The following is a 21757-nucleotide window of genomic DNA, read 5'->3' as shown; positions in this document are numbered from 1 at the left end:
CAGGAAAGAAGCCCTATTTATAAGGCTTTTTCTTCCATCCATGGTATTTCTCTTGACTTGTCATGGTTTTTTTTTTCTTTAATTTGCTATTTAATGTCATTCTAAGTAAAGGAAACTTAAAATCTTAATCCTTAACATGAATTTTACTGTTCAGCTTTATAGTGTGCAAATAAGAATATAAGCACATTTAATTGATATGTGAATTACACAACAGTACTTCAAAGTTTGCACATGTGTATGCACTTCATGCTTACCAGCAACAGCAGAAACCGGCACAAAACTGAGTCGTTTTTATTTCACTTCTTGATATGCACACGGTTTGCCCATACTCATTACCTTCAGCTCTCTAACGAAGGAGTAAGGAAAAGAAAGAATCGGTTGCCACACCTTTCCCTTTCCTTCTATGCCACCATTTTCAGTGTAAGTGGGAAGGGAAGTAACTTGAATGAGTGTAACAGGGTTCCTTGGCTATTGTTGGGTGTTTCTTAGCATACAGTTGCCTTCTCTCTGTGTTGGAAGCAAGTTCTGGTTCCAACAGAGTGTGTGGCCTCTCAGGGCCCCACCTACTCAGTTGTAGACATAACACACTTACCTTGTGCTGGCTTTGAGTCTCACTCAGCTCGCACACACTGTAGGTCCACCGGAATTCTGTGCTCAGGGGTCATGATGAATGCTATGCTATGCAAAGGGGCACCCAAGGAACTGTGGGGGACACACAATTGCCTGTTACAGAATTTGCCCAGTCCTAGCCTGGGCCAAGACCCCCTGTCCTGGCCAGGGAGGTTCTTTTTCAGATTAGATTTGCACAGCCAATATTGAAACCAATGCTGAGACTGGAACAGTACAGGCTTTATTCAGTGGCCGAAGATAGAGAAGTGGGAACTTACTTTGCAAATCAATTTCTCAACCCAATGCAGGTGGAGACACCAAATATCTAGGAAGGTTGAGGAAAAAGGGAGTGAATTGGAAAGAGTGGGAGGAATATTCATGAGTTATCTGAGAACAGCAGTACGGTTTGGACCCAAAACTGATGCAGCTCTCCTTTTCAGTCCTTGTATGGGCTTTTCTGGTTGTTGTCATGACAATCATCAACTGTCAAGGCACTGCTGGGTGTCATTTAGCATGCTAATGTATTGTAATGAGCATATAATGAGGCTCAAGGTCTACTGGAAGTCAAATCCTCCATCTTGGGCTTAGTTGGCTTTAACTGGTTCTTGTTTCTTCTCTTTGCAGCTTCCTCCTGAAACTTAAGAGTAATTGGTTTTTATCTGAGGGAGGGGCAGGGGTATGATTCTGGGGGCAACAGCCTCGGTAAACGTACCACTTCTGCTCACCTGGCTAGTGGCTCGCCTCTGATCTCCCAACTCTTTCTTTCAGACTTTACTTCTTAACTTCCCCCACAGCTGTATAAGGTCTTGTTCCTTTAATAAGTTCCTTATTCCATAATACTCATAGCGGTTCTGCTTCCCAGACTGAATCTTGATGGACAGAGTTAAAGTGGCAACATGTCAACAACTGGTGAATCTGGGTGTCTGTTGGACCATTCTTACAACTTCTCTGTAGAATTCAAAATTTTCTAAATAAGATTTTAAAATTAAGTATTTTGAGGAATGAATCATGAGTGAATGAATGAGTGCTGTTAACTAAATGTGCTCCCATTATCTTAGTTTTAGATCTTCATTTAGATGACCACCTTAAAGTTTCCTAGAATAGGGAAAGCACCTCCTTACGTGGCTCAGAAATCATTTTCTGTCCATTCATTCCAAGACTTTTGGGAGAAGTCCAGCTCCATCTCCCTGGGTTTGGGGCCCAGATCTCTCTCTCTCTCTCTCCGTAGAGGAAGAAACCTTTTGTGTGCATATCATTGCTCTGATGAAAGAGGCTATGGTGTCCTCACCCCAAAGAACTGAAGGTCTGATACTGTATATCATAGAACCTTTATTATTTTCCCTCTATGTTCTTAGAAACGTACATAATGCCTGTGCGCTAATTATGACACCATTTATAGACATTTAAAATGCATCTTCATTTATAAATATTTTACATTTGGTCCATAGAACAGATAATTTTACTAAATAATACTGTAATTTTTTTAAAACAGGCTCTGTATATAGTTTGAATATGTATATATTACATATATTTTTTTAATATAGAGATAGATTTACTTGGTGTTCTGAGAATAAATCCTTATTGCAAAAAAAAGCATATATGATAATACAATATCTTTCCCTCCCCAGGGCAAATACTAAAAAAAGTTACACATATTCACAGTTCTCACAGTAATTGTACGACACGTAATATTGTGCTATATAAGTAGGTTTGGATGGAAATCTGTTAAGGGATTTCTTGCCAAACATGTCACTTAGATTTGCTTACAAACATTAAATATGCTGCATTCGTCTGAGAAAGACTTGGTCTTAGTTTCAGACTGAAGAATAAAGAGAAAGAAGTCTTCTTGCCCTTAATCTAAAGGAATTCACACAAAGGATGGGGGTGGGACCAGGAGACACAGTGAAGGGTTCCTTTTATTCTAAACCCTATAATTGAACAATACATATGCATTTTGATCTTGGATTCACCAGTTGGCATTTGGGATGCCTTAGTAATGAGACTATTTTACAGATGACTTCAGGAAACGGTTTTAGGTTTCCTACATGATATCAAATGAGACACTATGTGCCATGTGTGAGGATGAATGTACATATGTGTGCACTTATATGTGTACGCAGACTTTTCAGTTTTTTCTCTACAAGAATGTGCTTAATATTCTGAGGGTAATACCTTATTGCAGTAACTGGTATGCTGGTCACTTTTGGATGAGAAAGACAGATTAAAAAACCCACAGTCACAGTTATTTACCATAGTTATTAAGGATTAGTCGTAAAACACAGTTTGTGACTTAACTAGCTAAGGAGTACAGGGCACAACAGATGATTTGCTACATGGGAACCCATGTTCCTGGCAAATAAGAAGCACTGAGTTACTGGAGCTTACAAGAAACTGTCTTCCTGTGATTTGCCACTACCACCACGGAGCCCAGTTCTCGAAAGGATAAAATTCTACTTCCCGGTGAAGCAGTTTTAATCTTGGAAGCACTCTGAGGGCCAGGGACGGCATCTCTGGATTAACACTAGCTCCTCCATTACCGGGGTGGGATGATTTCAGTGGCAGTGAGGAGATTCCCACGGAGGAATTTCAGAGAAGGGGAGGAGGCAGCAGCCTTCACTGGGGCTGCAGTGAGGGAGATAGTTTAGGCGGGGGCGGGGGTGGTGGTGGAAAGATAACTGGATCCACTTTGACTCAAGGACAGAGCCTCACCTTAACTTCCTGGGCAACAGTTCCGTGCTCTGTAAAGCCGGGCAGCCTAAGAAAAACTCCTGATTAGGTAATTTCCCCAGCAGGATCTTAGGCCCCCTGGAATGGTGATTAAAAAAAAAATCAGCTGTGCTTGTGGCAGTTTTCTAAGGAGTGGGGCCCATCTGGCAGGATTGCTGTTGGGCCAGGTGCAATTGGAATGGCCTGGCAACGAGTCGGGGGACAGGAAAGCTCAGCGCAGAGATGCCCATTCGGCCGGGCGCCGCAGGGAAACAGGACACTATGCAGATTGCTTGAGAAAGCAGCTCTGGGAAGATCAACAGAGGGTGGGGGCTGTCAAGCTGCCTCGGGAAGGAGAAAACCAAAAAATAAAAGAGCTCCCTTGGCGCCCTGCTCTTAAGCGTGAGCTCTCCTTGGAAATGCCCATTGTACAAAATGCCCTTTCCATGTGCACAGAGCCGCGTTCCGACGGAGCCGGACTCCCGCCAAGGCCTAGGTAACAGTCATGGGTTTCAGCGGTAAGAGAACAGTCAGGAATACAACTAAAAGCCAGGAGTGTGCGGCCTCACCAGTCACACTCTTGCTGGCGGGATAAACATGATCTACCACAGCGGTCACACAGGCCGACTGCTTGATGCTCAGGGGGCCCAGATTAAAAAGATCACCAGCCCACAGGCGCCAGAGCCATTGGGCATCTTCGCCCACGCGGGGCCCACGGGGGTGTGACTGTCCCCACCTCCCTCTCTGTGTGGTGATGGTGTCTGGACTCGCCACTCGAGGTAGGTTGAGAGAGACGATATCTTCAGACATCCCGTGGTGGTCGTGTGCAGCAGGGGTGGGGGTGAGAGTGTGGGTGGGCGAGCCACCCCGCACCCCTAGATGTAGGCCTCTTTGCTGGCAGAGCCGCTGGCCTGGGGCTGCTCCGGACCATTCTCAGGGCGGACAATGTCTTCGCTGGGCTGGATCATAACCTGGATGCGCTGTGGACAGTGGTTTTGGGCTGGGATAGAGACTAACCACTCCGTTCACCCACCCTCTTTTCAAGTCTCTACCATCTACTCTGCCTTCCAGGGGCACCCAGGCTCTGGCCCCATCCTGCTCCCCTCATGCCCCGACCTGGGCCTGCCCACCCCTTCTCACCGGGGTTATTGCAGTAACTCCCCACTGGCCCCCCACTTTCATTCTTGCCCCTCACACCTTTCATTCTATTCTCGACACCCTGGCCCGAGGAGTTCTATTAAAACCAAAGTCAGATCACAGCCCTCTGCTCCTCAGGACCTAACAATGGTGCCCATTTCACCAAAGTCCTACAAGGCCCCCTATGACTTGGTGCCTGTCACTTCAGGCCCCAACGTTCTCCCCTCACCGCTCACTGACTCCACTCCAGCCACACTGGCCTCCTCACACGTGCCAAGCAAGTGTCTGCCTCAGGGCCTTTGCATGTACTGTACCCTCTGCCTGTACATCCTTCCCTTTGATAATTACACAGCTCCATCTCTGCCTCCTTAGGTCTTGGCTCAGTGTTACCTCCTCAGCGAGGCCTTTCCTGGCACCCCCTAAACCCCCTTCTTACTTTAGGTTTCTTTCGCCATCATACTCACCCCCCCCATCTAATGTGATTTTATTTTGTTAATTGTTGACCTTCCTCTTGTAGAAGGTCTTGTAGAAGGTAGAAGGTAAGGTCCACAAGGGTGGCATTTTTGCTCATGGCTGTCTCCAGCACTGACAATAGTGTCTGGCATATAGTGGGTATTCAATATATGTCGCTGAAAGGGTGAACCTCCCACTGATCCAGTCCCCCTAGCTGTGACCTTCCATCCCTCCTCAGTGAAATCTCCCCACCTATACTTACTCCACCAATGTCTCAGCACCTGGGTGCCTCCAGCACTGCCTTGTTTCACTCAAGAATTCAACATAATTTAACAAAGAATGATGTAGATCTCGTATGTGCTGGAGGGCCCCTCTAATGGCTCCCCATTGCCCTTGCAATACAGACCAGAGTTCTTGTCTTGATTTTCAAAGCCCTTCAGGATCTGACCCAACCTCCTTACATTCCCAGCCTCCTCTCATTACCCCCCTGCACTGCTCCCCACTACCCTCCAGTCACACACATCAGTTTATACCCCTGGGCCTTTCACATGCTTCCTGTCCCCTTCTAGGGACCTTCTTTCTGCTTCTACTTTTAAGACTGGCTTGTCCTTAGGCCTCTTCTTTGCTATCCCCTCTTTCAGGAAGACTTCTTAAACCCTCCTCAACCCAGGCCGGGCTAACCCATCTCCCTGGTTCACCTCAATCATGACTGCTAATGCTCTCTTGTCATTGACTATCAACTTGTCTGTCTCCCCAACTAGACTGTGCTCCACAAGGGAAGAGGTGGTGCCCAGCACAGGAGGGGAAAGGGGCCCAGTGACACGAAGGGTGAAGAAGGGACTTACCTGCTTTAGGGAGCCCTTTAAGGTGAGGAACATGTAGGCCATGTACCCGGGGATGAGGACCATGGAAGACAGGGCCATGAGCCAGCCCACGCCCTGGCCCCACTTGGGGAAAACGTAGCTTCCCATGGTGAGAGGGGTCATCTGCACAGCACTGAAAATGAACACACCCTGGGGAGGGCAGGGGAGAGTGGAGGGGGGCAGGCAGTCACCCATATTGGACAGCCAAGGCCCCTCCCTAGACCCTACAGATGACAGGTCCACTGCCTTCCACCCCTGCCCTGGGGCTGACGCCCCGCAGCCAAGGTCATTGCTAGGATACAAGATGCCTTTGTACAGAATAGAAAAAGGTACCCCTTCTGAAGGACCAATAGAAAAAGGCACTGTCTCCATGACAACCAATAGAAAAGGGCACTCCTTCCAGGAAAACCAATAAGAAGAAGGCGACTTCTCTGTGAGAACCAATAGAAAAAGCCACCCTCTTTAGGAGGACCAATGGAGAAGGGCGCCTTTTCTCTGAGAACCCATAGAAAAGGGCATCCCTTCTGGGAGAGCCAATAAGAAGAAGGTGCCCTCTCTGGAAGGCCCAATAGCAAAGGGTGGCTCCTCTGGGAGGGCCAATAAAGAAGGCATCCCTTACTCCAAGTTAACCAGTTTGGCAAGCAGAACCAGGGCGTTGCCACCAGTCTGCCGTTAGCTGGGTGCCCCTGTGCAGGACACAACACATGCAATGGCCCAGTCCCAAAGGCCCCTTCCAGGCCTTGGCTTCCCCTTGCAAGGAGCAATGCTGAGAATGAAAGGCCTCCCTGTGTGAGTGATTTGGCTTCAGAATCAGGGTGACCTGCTGTGAATGCGCATCAGCCCCCTGGGCGATGCTGGCTGGGTGGCCCCAGGTCCCGCAGCAGCAAAGCGGGGCAACCACACTGATTGAGCTGAGGCTTGTGAGGACGTGTCTGGTCCTGCGCAGGGCACAGAGGAGCTGCTCAGCACAAACAGCAGGGAACGGTGTTACTAGGGAACAGGAAGACCTGGGAGCCTGTCCACCTGCTTCTGGCCCCAGAAGTTTCTCTCTGGACCTGAGCCACCCCAGAGCCCAGTCTGGCCTTGTCCTTACCGCCACAATGATAGGGGTGAAGAAGGACCAGCAGAGCTTCCACCAGATGCAGGGCCTGGAGCCAACCATCTCTTGGATGTTGTCATAGAATCGGTTGACACCTGGGACATGCGGAGCAAGAGCAGGAGGGATGGGTGAGCTGTGGGGATGGCAGGCCCGAGGCCCCGATCGGCTGCTTTCTCACAGTACAACCACAGCAAGTCGCCTAACCTCTTTGAGCCTCCGTTTCCTCATCTGCAACACGGGGCTAATGCTCCAGGGTGGAGGGGTCCTCGTTATCTAAATATCGAACAACCAACCCCCCAGCAAACAGTGCATGGGGAAGCGAGTCACCTGCGTGTGGAAATACCCGCCACCAACAGGATGTACTTGTGGAAAGCATCCCCGTCACTCTCAGTGTCCCTCCCACTCAACATCACTCCCAGCCATTCTTCAAAGCCTTGCTGGGCAGGGGTGGTTTTCCCTGATGATCTGATGCCAGAAGAAACTGGTGATAGATTACAAAGAACTACAAATCTTGCAAAAAACAAACAAAAAGCCCCCCCAAACCTGCAGATGTCATGAAGTTCATGAGGGGGACACCAGGCACTGCACGGATTACAAGCAAAGTCACTGATCAGTGAGGACCTGACAGCGTTAGACCAGTTAGAGTGAGAAGGGAAAATGACGAGGTGGGTGAGGTGGCAGGACTGCAAAGAAGATGCACTGAACACCGAGGACCAAGAGGGGCCCTGGAGAACACTCCTTCCAAAAACACGATCTTGCTGTGATAACCACAGTGCAGGGAAGGACAGCCTTTCAACTATCGTGCAGTTGGGTCTGGAAACGCTGGTCGCAAAATAAACAAATAAAAATCATTGTTTCCCACATTCTTTGTTCTGAGATAGTGCATTCTTTTAATTATAACCTAGCTTTTAAAAAATACTTAACTTTGTAATTTTTTTTTTAAGTTTCAGTTTCCCTTTTCTAGAGAAAATCTCGAGCAAACTTTTTAGCCCAAAATTTATAAAGAAATTTTGGCTCTCATTTTAAGTGAATTTAACTCTTCTTCTTATGGTATCTTCTTTTAACAATTTCTTAAAATTGAAGTATCGTTGATTTACAATGTTTTGTTAGTTTGGAGTGCACAGCAAAGTGATTGAGTTATATAAATACATACATTCTTTTTCAGATTCTTTTCCGTTACAGGTTATTACAAGATACTGAATACAGTTCCCTGAGCTGCGCAGTAGGTCCCTGCTGCTTATGGTATCTTCTAAACGTAGGACATCCTGTGCTAACTTCACTGAATTGCTGTAAGGACCAAACAAATTAATGTACGGAAAGGGCTTAGTGTTAGAGCTGTGTTTGCTGAATGGTGATTGAAGAAAGGAATGAATGAATGAATGAGGGGTTGATGCTCACCGTAAAACCAGGAAATGGAGACACATTCAAAAAACACGAGGAACAGCAGGCTCATGCCACTGGCGGAGTAGTAGTCAAAGAGCTTGAAGACATAAATGCCCCCCTGCAAGAGGGAAAAAGGTGAGGGGTCCACCTCCCCTGCTCCCCAGTACCCTCAGTTCACAGTCAACACGGGCTTTGTAGGTTGGGATGAGGCCATGCTACAGTGAGAAAGCTTGTGGGTGAATTAGAGGAGGCACAGGGGGCCTTGTGATCCTTCAAGGATGTGGGCATTGACTCTGGGGATTTGGAAGCAAATGTCTGGTGGCAGAGGGAAATGCCCCCTTTCTGGAACAGCTGGAGGGCAGAAAGAGGAGTTGGTCCCCAGAGCCACCTGTCCATAATGTTAAACGTCATGTCTCTCCTCAGATTAAAACACTTCACAGCTTGGATAAGACATATGACATGCAAGGAAGTAAGGAAATAGAAAAGAAAATCAAGTCCAAATGCCTGCCAGGGAAGGTCCTGCATAATCCGGTTCTGTACCTCTTGCCTCCCCCCTCACTCCCTCTGCTGCCACCACACTGGCCCTCTTTCTGTCCCTTGAGCTCACAAGCCCGTTCCCACCCCAGGGCCTCTGCACCTGCTGTGCTTGCCTCCGCTAGCTAGATCTTCCCCCGGCTGGCTCTTCCTCGCCACATGAGTCGCAACTCAACTGCCACTTCCTCAGAGGGACTGCCCCACTACTCAGTCTGATGCTGCATCCCTCCCACCCCTGCTGGTCATTCTCTGTCCCACTGTCCTCTTTTCTTCATGGCATTTAACGATCTAATTTGCCTGTTAGTCTTATCCACCAAAATGTAAGCTCTAAGAGGGCAGATACTGCATCTGCAACATTAACTGCTGACTCTCCAGTGTCGTGCCGGGCCCACAGTAGGTGCTGAGCAACTCGTAAGGATGAAGGAATGAACAGTCATCCTGGGTCTGGACTGTATTTGGGCCCAATGCTGGTTTTGTGGATCATAAAAAAAAAAACAGACCCACACGGCTGAGCCCATGGCTTTAGGGTCATTTATATTTATTGGGTAATTCCTCAGTTGTATGCCTGTCTTCTGGCTAGACTGGGAGGTCCTTGAATGCAGGGACCAGCGCTCATGACTATGGGTAGAGAAAGAAAGGTGGGAATGAGAGGCAGGGGTGGTGTCAGCTTCAAAGGCCCAGCTCCAGTGTGACTCGCTGGTTAATTTTGTGAGTCCTTCGAGCTCAACCCTGCAGCCCCTCCTCCAGGAAGCCGTCCCTGGTGCCCCAAGTCGGGTTGTGGGCTGTATCCTCTAGCTCGGTCCACCAGCCTGGGAGCCCCTTGAGGGCAGGGACCCTTGCTGGGTCGTCACTCAGGGTCTGGCATGGAGAGGATGCTCAATGAACGTATGAAAGGTGGGATGGGACAAGGTGGGGGCGCAGAGGGCCTGGGAGTGGCCCAGGGCAGGCAGCACCAGAGGAGTGCCAGGTGCCGACCGCGCTCACCTGGGTGATGTTAGAGAGGCCGATCAGGTAGGAGACGATGCAGACGGCGGCGATGAAGAGCTCCCTGCGGTTGCGGAGCAGCCTGGGGTACTCGTCCACCAGGGCAGTGATGAAGCCCTCCACCGTGCAGAACTGCGGGGGGAGTGGCAGTCAGCCAGCCAAGGCAGCCCCACCCCACCCACCCAAAGCTTGACCCTCTGGGGTGAGCAGGGCCCTGGGATCCAGGCCTGACTGCCTCTGCCTCCCTCTGTGACCTCAGGAGAGTCCCTTCTCTCCAGGCGTCAGGTTCCCCACCTGGGAAATGGGGAAGGTGGCTGAGCTGATGCCTGAAAGTTTCATGCAGTGGAACATTCCTGGGGTCTGAAACTCTTGGCCATCTTCTTGGGGGCCTAAGACAATGGGCTCCTCTCCCTGCTTGCTCCTGGACCTATGAGGCTGCGTGGGGACTCCTCAAGATGCCAGGGGGCACGTCCTCACCTGGCTGTCAATGCCCAGCATGAGCAGCATGGAGAAGAAGAGGATGGCCCAGAGGGGAGAGATGGGCAGCTGGGTCACTGCCTCTGGGTACGCCAGGAACGCCAGCCCGGGGCCTGTGGCGGGAAGGGCAGAAGAGGAAAGAGAGCCAAGAGATCAGAGAAAACCTTGGATGAAGGAACCAGACTGTAACCTTCCTGGGGCCTGGCTCTGGAAAGAGGGTGGCTGGGAAGTTCCAGAGAAATGAGATGGTGGACGGGAAATTAGGACTTCGGTGGAGAATGTTCCTTTCCTCACAATCCACCCAGCTCCCCACAACAGGGAAAGGACAAGTCATGTTGCCCCCTGAGCCTTGGATCCTCTGCCGTGCACCTAGTGGGTCCTTCACATTTGCTGCTTTCCAGGCTGAGTGGGGAAGGGGGGCTGCCTGGGGTTGTCCATGTACTGCATAGCATCAATGACCCCGTGGCAAGTAGAGTGGACGCAGACCGATGTGGGTACTTTATGTCATGGTGGTGAACGTGTCTGGGTTGGACCAAAGTTCATATCCCAGGGGACAAGAGTGGGTCTTCTCCCCTCAAATGTCCAGGATGGTGCTGAAAGTGCCAGGATGGCCCAGCTTTGCAATCAGCAGGTCTGGGGTTAATTCTAGATCTACCATCTTTGAGCTCTGAGAACTTGGGCAGGTGATCTCAGTGAGACTCAGGTTCATCATCTATGAAACAGGGATAACGAGCATCGACCCCATTGTGTCAGGAAGACTGAGGGGCACAGTCCACGTAAATGCTCAGTGCACTGACCCCGCGTACCAACACTCAATGCCAGTGAGCCTCGGTGGTGGTGATGCTGACGGTGATAAAGACCGCAAACACCACACAGTTAGCCCCTCCCCCCAGCCCTCCTCTGTGCGGTGCTGACCGGAGGCCGCCACATCAGCAATGGACCTCTTGGTGACATGAGCCATGAAGCCCACGATGGAGAAGATAACAAATCCTGCGAACATGCTGGTGCACGAATTGATGCAGCAGACGATGATGGAGTCCCTGCAGAGAGGGAAGGGTGGAGTCAGGAAGACGGGGCTGGCAGGAAGGTAAGCCAGTGGACAGTGGTTACCAAGGGGCCAGATGGAGGAGGGTGCCTGCGAGAGGAGCTACAGGGCGGGGGGTGCCCACTCCCATCCCTAGGGAAGGGGCAGAACCGGAAGAAATGGCCAGAGGTTTTGGATCAGAGAGGGGTGCAGAACCGCCAGGGGTGGGTCTGTGGAGGGGCGTGGTCACAGGAGAGCACCTGAGCTCTCGCACCTGTAGACATTGTTGTGGAAAGAGTTGTAGCTCCCCAGTGCGATCAGGGATCCCAGGCCCAGCCCATAGGAGAAGAAGATCTGGGTAGCTGCATCCAGCCACACCTACATGCAGAATGATCAAAAAACAGTCAAAATTATAATCATAGCCCCAGGGCCTTTTACACATGCTAACCAGCTCCACCAGGCAGCAACCCCCTCTCACGTAAGAGGGTCAGAGAGGCGCAGTAGCTTATCCTAAAGCTGGTGAACGGTGGCTCAGGACTCAGGCGTGCTCTTAACCCAGCCAGGGCCCTCCAGGACCAGGCGGGGAGGGCTGCTCACCTCGGAGTCCGACAGCTTGCGAAAGTTGGGCGTGATGTAGAAGAGGATTCCCTCCTTGGCTCCGGGCAGCGTCACTCCGCGGAAGAACAGGATGATCAGCATGATGTAGGGATACGTGGCTGAGAAGTAGACCACCTGGGAGAAAAGGGGGTAGTGTCACACCTTCTCCAGAGGGCCCATGCTTTTCCCTTCCCCACTTTGCCTACATTGGTATCTGTTGTGGCTCTGGACTTGCTTCCAGTTCATCTTCCTCCAGGAAGCCTTCCTGGATTCCTAACCTTTTCTGCTTGGCCACTTTTCTGAAGCCCCTCCTTGGTGTCTGAACCACCCAGCTCAGCACCCGTTTTTTTCCCTTCTTCTATCCCTCCTATTTTTAATTTCTATTTAAATTATTCAAGTAATACATGTGGTAAGAAGGAAATTTTTAAATTACACATGAACCCATACAAAGTTCCTTTCAATAGCCCATAGAATATAATTTACATGAGGGACAGGACTAGTCTTGTCCACTTCTCTGTTTTCCCAGTGCCTAGAACAGTTCATGGTATATAGTAGACACTTAACAAGTGCATGACAAATACACAAATGAATGGATGTTAATATTTTAATGTCCTCTTTTGAGACTTTGCTTATATGATCACATTTTCTTACAGATGAAGTTCAAAGTATATATTTATCTTTTCATTTAATATGTTGAGAGTGAAAAAACACAGTACATGCAGTTTTGTTTCTTGTTTTATTTACTGAACACTGTTTATTGTTTCATAATACAATTATTTTTAATCACACAAAATAGACCTCAGAAGGTCCCACCACCCTTTTTTTTTTTAAGTTTCCTCTACTGTTACCCATTTTAGGTTACTCCCAATTTTATGTGAGTCTCAATAATACTACGTTGGACACCCTGTGGATAAAATTTTGCCTACAAAATTATTTTACTACTCTTGAGAAAGATTTTTAGACATGGAATTACCGTGTGAAAAGGAATAAATATCTCAAAGGCTTTCTGATCCACATTGCTTAATTACCTTCCAGAAACTGAACTTTGTCCCGCATTACAAACAGTGCCTTTCCCACAAAGGGACCAGCACTGAGGATAATCATCTTACAAATTATTTTTAATTGATAATCAAAAGACTGATGTCACTGTGTGAAATTGCCTTTCTTTGCTCACTAGTGTGAAAGAGCAATTTTCAAGTTCAGTGACCTTTGTGGTCAGTTCCGAGGCTGATGTGACCCCGCTTCCCGGCCAGCATGAACTGTTCTCTGGGTTAGTCTCATCTGCCTGACTTGACTCTGAGACTCTTCAGGGTGAGGAAAGGCAGCCACTACCCAGCGGAAAAACCACTGTACTTGGAATTAGGAAAAGGGGATTTAAAGCCATCTGTATCACTGACAAGCCATGTGACATGGGGTCAATTTCTTTTCCTCTCTGAGCCTAGCTTTTTTTTGTCTGGGGACAGTTGACCTTGCTGCTCAGAAAGGTTGGGTGTGTGAGGATGTATTGTATGCTTAATATATGTCACCTACATTTGCACTTCACTGTGTCTTCAGCATGGAAACAAGTATACAGTAGGTGCACAACAAATGCATGTTGATAGATTGGTTGACTCACTCAAAAGATGCAATAAGAGGAGCCCCACTCTTTGTCCCCAAGAAGTAGTCACTCTTCTAAAGTAGCAGGAACTCTAGATACCACCCAAAATTATTACAATAGATGCCATGTATTGAGTGCCAACTGTGTACTAGGCATATGCTCTACACTTGGTATAGACTGATTACCCCCCTCAGTCTTTGTGGCCACCCTGTAAGGTCCTATTATTGTGACCATTTAACAGATGAGGACATTGAGGCTCAGAGGAATGAAATGACTTGCCCGAGTGCACATGGCTAGGAACCAGGGGACTCTCAGATTCCAACTCAGCTCTGTGTCTTCCAGAGCCCTTGGGCCCTACCTTCTGCATCTTGAAGTCGGGCTGGGAGACAGCTGTGCCCGCCTTCTGCTTGCCTAGCCTAGGGACAAAGCAGGAATATTTTGACACCAGCCTCAGGTCTGAGAACCCAGTGGGTCCAAAGGTCCTGCCTGACTGAAACAGGGAAGCTTTTCGTCAGCTGTATCCATGCCCAAATATGAAACTCATTCAGGTTCTGTTTTGCTCGTTTCAGCTTCTTGGGTAGTCCGGACCTCCCTCTCAGCCTGATTCAGTTCAAATCCTTTCTTTTCCTTACTTGCTCTAAGACCTCAGACAACACCCTTGCCTCTGAGTTTCCTTCAGGCCCAGGCTGGTGAGAGACTTGACCATCTTCTGTCCCCAGACTCTTGGGGTGGAGCTTGAAGACGGAAAGAGGTGGAAGGTGACCCCCGATTTGATTGGCAATTTGACCCCCAGATGTCTCCAGGCTGGACATCCCAGCTTGGCATGGCTCTGCCCTTGCTGATAATAAAAACAAAAACAGTAACAACTCCTTTTGCTAACTGCTGAGTTCTTTGCAAAATCACCAGCTCATCTGATTTGCATAACAAATCAATGGATAATCAGTTATTGGCCCCATTTTACAGAAGACGAAACAGTTTCATAGAGGCGAAGTGACTTGCCCCACGTCACACAGCCATGTAAATGGCCAAGATGAGGTGTGAACTCAGAACTGTTTGAACACAGGGCCTGCATATTACTCCATCCATCAGTCCATCTCTCTTGCCCCTCGAAGCCTGGGATGTGACTGTGCTTACGTCTGGACTGCCCGCACCTAGACCAAACTTGGAACAGAGTAGATCTCAGGGAGTTTGTTCAGTGGTCCAGGAGCAACATCTGCCCTCGGTCTTGCGATGACTCTGTCAGACCCAAGGGAATCTCAAGGAACTCACTGCGAGCCTGGCACTGTGCTAAGGGCCTAAGTTGCACTGTTTCTTTTAATCCTTACAACTGCCCAGAAGGTAGGTAATGTTATTATTCCCATTTTACAAGAAAGGAAACCGAGGCTCAGAGAGATGAAGGGACCTGCTTTACTTAAAGTCGGATAGGGTTCCTGGGAGGTACAGACTCCTTGCTCAGGGCAGAGATCCCCTGGTAGACCCCTCCCCCCAGCCCCAGGTCCCCACCGTGCACACCCCTTACCTTTCCAGTCCAGCCAACACCCTTCCAGATACAGAAATACACAAGGATCCAGGCGATGGCCAGGGTGATGGCCAGAGGCCAGCGGATCTGACCTGGTTTATCCAGCCCGTCTGTCATCTGATGCATATTGCGCCTGGTGGAACATCAGGGAGGGGAAGTCACATGGGGCTGGTGGGGGCTGTAGTGACCTGGGGGTGCCCAGCACGGGTGATCCTCCACTGTGATGGCGCTGACAGCTGTGACCCCTGGGCTCCAAGGGCTGGGTGGGGACCATGCGCCTGATACACTAATCGGTAGAAAGCGCTGTTTGCTCGAGCAACCTGCCAGTGCCTTAGCTCAGCCGCCATGATGTTCACCCGGATGGCTGCAGCAGGACCCCACCTTCGCTTTTGCTCTGTCCGCACTCCAGCCCCAGGGATCCCTCTAACATCTGATCACGTCACTCTCCTGCTTAAACCCTGCAGTGAATAGCTCACTGTTCTCAGAGCGAAGCCCGAGCTCCCCAGGCCGGCCTTGCAAGGCCTTCACAGCCGGCCCCACTCCTCTCTGCGGTCCAGCACTCACTGAAGCCCCCCAAGTGCTCATCAGACTGAGCTGTTCTCCCCTGCTCACCCGAGCCTTGCTTACTCTCACGTGCCTCTGAGCCTTCACACAGGCGCCTCTTTCTGCCAACACCTGTCTTCCCTGAGCTGCTGTTCATCCTGAGACGCTGCTCCTCACCTGGGCTGGTCCAGGCACCTCCCTGGAGCCCCCACAGCTTCCTGTGCGTCCCTCCTCTTAGCATCGGTCATCTGCTGTTGCCCTTGCTTGTTTGTGTGCCCATGTCTTTAACCGGCGCATAGTAGGTGCTCAAGAAATGTTCATTGAAGAAATGATTGAATGAAAAGCCTGAATGTGTGTGACAGAATTGTATGCGGGAGATGTCGGAAGCAGAGCCAGCCGGAGCAGAATCTGATTTTTATCTGTAAGGAGACAGCCCAGCCAATGAGATCCCAGCACCGAGAGATTGACATCACGTGTCTGACACCCCCGGAACAGCTCCTCCTGGCAGCTTATCCAAGGTGAGGTGGACCCTTTGCACTTGCTTCCAGATCCTTTCGAGCTGCCCAGCACAGGTGCTTCCTTCTTGCCAAAAAGATTTGGGTCCCAGGACCTCATTTTGGAAAATCAATGCCCCCAATATACATCTTCTATGATACGCTCCCCTGAAAGTACAATCAGCTTGGTCTTCACTATAGACGTGTGTGTGTGTGTGTGTCTGTCTGTCTGTCTGTCTTCATTCCAAGTGACGTGACTCTGGGTTTCCAAGCAGACTGCACTGGATTTCAGGATGAACTGAGATTTTTGTCGGCTCACCTGGTGATTCTTCCGGGCCTATGCTGTTTATTCCCCTCTGTTGGCCCCTCCAGACCCACTCCACCCCCTCCACCCTCCTCCCTGCTACCGCAGCATCACAGGGTCCCTTGCCTTCAGCTTCTAGGTGGATTTGACCAATGGCAGGAGCTCAGAGGGCAGGAGGAGAGAGAGGATGGGGAGTGTATCCTCTCTGCTGGACCGTGGCTTTGTCTGCACCTGGGTTTCTCTACTAAAGGTCACAGTCCATGTCTAGTGGCCCCTTCCGCAGTCCAGCTCTCTCTAGGGGAGGAAAGAGCTTCATCCTCCCTTGTGACTTCCTGAGCTCACCCACGTCTCCACAAACAGTCCTTCACCTAACTCTCCCACCCACCGTTTGTGGGTGCCTCTGTGCCTGCTGGCCCTGGGTGATACCCCACCCCATGCACGGCCCCGCACTCACTCCCAGAACTCCACCACGGCGCTGGTCATGTTGGTGGTGTTGACAACGCTATAGTTGGAAAAGCAGCGGTCTGTGTTCCAGGGGTTGTCACACTGTTTCCATGGCAGTGTCTGCAAAGACACAGTAGCACAGATAAACCCCACAGCTGCCCAGGGGTTGGCAACACTGGTCCCAGAACACCCCGTCCACCCCCACAGTTCCCTGAGCCTCCTCAGAGCCATTATCTCACCTCCCCTTCCCAACAGCTCCCAGATGCAGGTTATGTTGTGATCCCTGTTTTAGAGCTCAGAGAGGGGCAGCAACTTGCTCAAGATCACACAGCTCCTAAGTGTCAGAGCTGAAATTTGAATCTCAAACTTTTCACTCTGAAAACCAGCTTCCCAGGGTGTACCATAAGTTTTCCTGTGTCCACCCTGAGGCCACTTCCCAGCTATGTGACGCTGGGTAGGAGACCTCACTGTTCTGAGCCTGTGCACACTGATGTTGACAGTGAACCCTAATAGTGCTTGTTCTTTGCTCCTTAATCCTTACAACAACCCTATGAGGTGGGTTTCACTTGTACCCCCATTTTATAAATGAGGGTGCTTTGGCTCAGAGAGGTCGTCTCTTCCCTGAAGCTGCACAGGTTGTGTATATTAGGGACAAGATTTGAACTGAGGCCATCTGGGTTCATATAAAATCGGCTAACAGTGTTATGACTTGTGGGGAGACGAGGGCTGTTGAAGAGAAACCACATCCCCCACCTGGAGGTGCAGCCCTGTTGGCAGAATGGTGGTCCCAGTGGATGGCGGGTGGGGTCTGGGTCTAGTTCCTTCTAGAGGGTGGGTCCCAGGGGCCACTCACCGTGGTAAAGGAATTGTACAGGTAGTAGATGGCCCAGGAGATGATGACAATGTAGTAGATGTTCAGCCAGAATGATAGCACAGCGGCGGCAAGGCCCACACCTGGGAGCAGACACACCGTCACGACAGTCATCTAATAGAGTAATAATAACAACCATCCCAGTTCCTGTCGTTGTCATTTCTCACGACATCTACAATCTCACTGAACCCTGGAGAGAGGCAGGGACTTGGCCTAAGGCCACACACATCTGGCAAGTGAGGGAGCCAGGACTTGTGTCTGGGGCCCAGCACACATGATCCTCCACATGTCCACCTGAGTGTCCGGCAGGCACTGAACAAGGAGGCGAAGAAAGTCGCCCCCAGCCCCTGCTGAAGAAATGAGCCCCCAGGGCAGGCCGATGTGCATGTGGGGGCCTCTGGATTGAGCCCTCCTCTATGCCTCCACCACCCAAGCATCACCACTGGTCACCTGGCCCCTTGCCAGGGCTCCACTCTGCTCAGATGTGACCCAGCAGCTCTCTTTCTGTCCAGGCGCAGGAAGTGCAGGCAGGAGCATGACCGAGACCCACAGCCCCACTCTGCACTTACCCTTGAACATGGGGGCCAGCTTCCACACGCCCAGGCCCCCGATGGACGTGTACTGGCCCAGGGAGCACTCCAGCAGGAAGAGTGGGACCCCCGCAAAGATGAGCGTCAGGAAGTAGGGGATCAGGAAGGCGCCTGTGAGGTCAGGAAGAGAGATGCTCGTGGCCCCACATCTTTAAGAAATAGGGTCAGAGGAAGTATCACCGTGGGGTGTTCTGGAGTCCCCACCATGACTTTCTAACATGGACTCAAAAGCAGCAGCCACAGCCAGAGTGAGGCCCGAGGATGTCCTTTGCTCAAAACACATGCCCCACACTTTGTAAAATGAAGAGGTGAAAGTTTTGGTATCACAGAGGGTTCTCGCCCTTTGGGACTCCTTTGGAAAAGGACAAGAAACGGGAAGTGGGGCCTGGCACTCCTTTTGGAGTCTTTAGGGCACCCATTTCCATAAGGGCACCCCAGAAAACACCTAAGCAAGACACCCCGTGGGGTCCAGACCCAGCCAGGAGGATGTCAGGCCAGCACCTACCGCCGCCGTTTTTTCCGCAGAGATAGGGGAACCGCCAGACGTTGCCCAGGCCGATGGCGTAGCCCACGCAGGACATGAGGAAGTCGAAGCGGCCCTTCCACGTGTCCCGGTCTGGAAGGTCCGCCGCCTTCTTCTGCACCTTGACCACCAGGGTTTTGGGCTTGTCATTGGCCACGGGGACCTCGCTGACCTCCGTGGAGATCTGCCCATCGGCCACCTTGCTGCCGTTGGTTGCCATGTCTCGAAGTCTGGATGCAGGGGTCCTGGCAGATGGACGTGCAATGTCGGCCCCAGTCCACGTGGACAGCAGTTTTGCGGCTCAAGGTCACCTTGGGAGAACAGAGGGCTGGGGTGACTGACATTGAAGGGTGCCAAGGTCCTAGAGTTGCCAGAAAATAACGAAACGAAATAACCCACAAACTAGGGGCCAAAAAGGCTCTTCCGTAAACCCTCCTTCTCCTGCCAGCCCCTGCTCCTGGAGGAAGGAAGGTGCCTTTTGTTTCCAAAGTCAGCGTATGAGGATGTGGTCTTGACGTCTCCCGGGCTAGCATCAACGCTGCCACCTGTGTCCCTTGACCTCTGTTAGGTGTCCTCGTCAGAGAGTAGCCCGAGGCAACCAAACCTCCAAACAGAAATATTACGTGCACCTCATCTTTGCCTCCCGGGATGCAGTTGGGTCAGTCTTCATTCTCTGAGGCCATATAGCCAAGGCAGGGTAAGAGATGCAGGGCCTTAATGTGGGGCTGAATAGGGAGGCATCCTGGATGCAGGTGGTGGGTGAAGGCAGTATGTAAGCACAGACTCTGATTGTGATCAAAGTCCTCTTCGCCACTTTTGAGCTGTGTGACTTTAAGGAAATGTCTTAGCCTCTCTGGGCCCCCCTCCCTATCTTTTATTTTGAGGACGATAGTAGTGCATCCCTCATCAGGCGGCTGCTCTGCACTTAGTGAGCACCCAGCGTCTGGCAAACAGTGAGGACTTGCTGCTGTTTCATCAGCAGTCCTCAAGCCTGGCTGTGCTTCCAAGTCACTTGGGAAGCCCTACAAAGACACAGACATGCCACATCAGAATCTCTAGGAGACAAGTCCTGGATTTATACTTTTAACAAATTTCATAAAAGGAGATCTTGGGCTGGCAGCCCAGCCCAGCCCTCAGGCGAGGAAGGACCACCAGCTTGTGTGAGTTCGCTGACCCACTGTCTCCCCCAGATAGTCTACCTACACTCTGCACCTTTCTAACCTCCATAGAGGCAGAGGCAGCCTGGGGTGGAGGACAGTGTAAGACACTGGACTCAGACCAGTCTTGGTTTCAAATCTCCAGTCTGCCTTTTATCCACTGAGTAACTCTAAGAAACTTCTCTTGATCGCCTCTGGCCTCAGTTTCCCCACCTATAAAATGGGGATAATCCTATCTGGCTTGTAGAATCGTGGTAACAATGACTTTCACGGCTGGAAAAGTGCTTTTCACCCAACTGGTCCAGAGAGGGAACTCCAGAGATAGTTGTTTTGACACTGATAACTGATATTACCTGATGATTTTCTGTGCTGGGTCAGCTCCAGAGCAGCTCCGTTGGAAACCCCCGTGGGGAGAGCCTGCAAAGCAGAGGAGAGGAGGTGAGCTGGCAAGCGGGGCAGGTGGCAGCCCTGGGCAGAGAGCAGCGGGGGTGCAGGAAGCCCACCAGCATCTGTGCTGGGTACCAGCCCCGAGAGAGGAACCACCCAGCAGGGGTGCCCACAGCGAGTGCATGCAGCGAGGCACCGGCCCCAAAGTGCTGGGAACATGCAGACGTGGGCTTCCTGCCCTCAGGACAATGGTGGGGGTGCGCATGAGGGCGACGTGAGGAAAACGTTCCATAATTTCATCAGAAGGAAAAGAGAAATCCACAGAGGGGCTGTGGCTCCCTAGGGCCTCCCGGGAGCCAAAGAATGCAGTGGATATTTTCCTCCGTCTTCCATCCAAACTTGCAGAAATGTTGTAAAAGACCAGGAACGAATGTGGGATAGAGCCTCCTGTTTTGTGGAGTGAGGAAACTAGGTTTCAAAACAGTTTATTTAGTGTGACCCCTATTTTTGTCCCTGTTCTCCTCACCAAACTGTTCATTTAAAAAAAACCAACCAAATAAAACTAAAACGCCAAGAAGGACAGAAGGATATATCCTAAGATGTTCACAGTGACTTTTTTAAAGGAGGTACTGGGGATGGAACCCAGGACCTCAAGTATGCGCTTTACCACTGAGCTGTACGCTCCCCCTGTTCACAGTGAGCTTTGTTTTCTTCTTTACGCTTTTCTGGATTTCTATAATGTTCTACATTTTTTTAAAAAAAAAGATACTAGAATAAACTTATGGAACCCTCAGAGCAAAAGGCATTCATGAGCACTGGTCTGTGGGCTCTCGGTGTAGGAGCTGAGCCAAAGCAACGTGCGGTGTGGGCCCTGGCCCCCCTGCCCCAGAGGCCTCCTCCCCTCAGCCTTGCCCCCCTGGGGGGACCCCGTTTGCTGTGCATTCGCCCCCCCCCACATGCAGTCCCCATTACCAAACACCATGGTCTGTTCCTAGAGTTCACGGAGAACCAGACCACCTTCAGACAATCCAAACTTTACTGCCAACCCTGCTTCTTGTTCTCAAGGACAAGCCACAGGCTGGTCTTGGACGCCCACCTAGACCCTGGCCTGAGCAGGGCAATGTCAGGGGGAACTTTAGCCTCAGGTAGTGAAGTTAGTGTCTCCTAATATCAGGCACGGCAGGGGGCAGCCGATTCTGTGGTCTGCCGGGGAGTCTTGCCAGCAGCCTCAGGAAAGTGGGAGAGGCTAAAGTAGATCCCCTGGGCGGGGAGGGGTCCATGGTTAACTGCCAAAACAATGGTGCTCTCAACTGTCTCCGTGATTTACCCCTGTGGGTACCAGCCTCCATGTTTGTTCAAAAGGATCCAACCACTTTGGGCCAGAGCTGATCACCTGACCCTGGCAAGTCAGTGAGGGCTCCTTCCCTGGGAATTTGGCATGGGGCTGAGGAAGAAGACAGGT

At 50.7% G+C, this 21757-nt stretch overlaps 1 protein-coding gene across 1 annotated transcript; it reads right to left on the bottom strand.

The window, feature by feature from the left end:
- Positions 1-1925: 1925 nt before the first annotated feature.
- Positions 1926-21490, bottom strand: SLC6A1 (solute carrier family 6 member 1). Its single transcript, XM_006206811.4, has 16 exons — positions 21268-21490; positions 20262-20325; positions 18734-19062; positions 18208-18339; positions 17621-17721; positions 16778-16887; positions 14983-15115; positions 11867-12001; positions 11544-11647; positions 11161-11285; positions 10246-10358; positions 9769-9900; positions 8266-8368; positions 6862-6962; positions 5751-5918; positions 1926-4295 (listed from the first exon to the last, which is right to left on the bottom strand). Exons 3-16 carry the CDS (start codon positions 18969-18971, stop codon positions 4191-4193), a joined length of 1800 nt encoding a protein of 599 aa, XP_006206873.1. The 5' UTR covers positions 18972-19062; positions 20262-20325; positions 21268-21490; the 3' UTR covers positions 1926-4190.
- Between the last annotated feature and the right edge of the window lie 267 nt (positions 21491-21757).

The sequence above is a fragment of the Vicugna pacos genome, chromosome 17 (genome assembly GCF_048564905.1).
Source record: "Vicugna pacos chromosome 17, VicPac4, whole genome shotgun sequence".
In the NCBI taxonomy this organism is placed as follows: Eukaryota; Metazoa; Chordata; class Mammalia; order Artiodactyla; family Camelidae; genus Vicugna; species Vicugna pacos.
Note: the sequence above shows the minus strand (reverse complement) of the source record. Positions and strands in the feature narration are given on the sequence as shown.

Bases quoted from the DNA above. Each gene is read 5' to 3' on its own strand.
- SLC6A1 (XM_006206811.4), bottom strand. From the start codon at position 18,971: ATGGCAACCAACGGCAGCAAGGTGGCCGATGGGCAGATCTCCACGGAG. The intron at 18,340-18,733 runs GTAGGTGCTGGC...CTGACCTCACAG, and splicing joins CTGCGGAAAAAACGGCGGCG to GCGCCTTCCTGATCCCCTAC. The intron at 5,919-6,861 runs GTAAGGACAAGG...TGCCCTCCCCAG, and splicing joins TCACCCCTATCATTGTGGCG to GGTGTGTTCATTTTCAGTGC.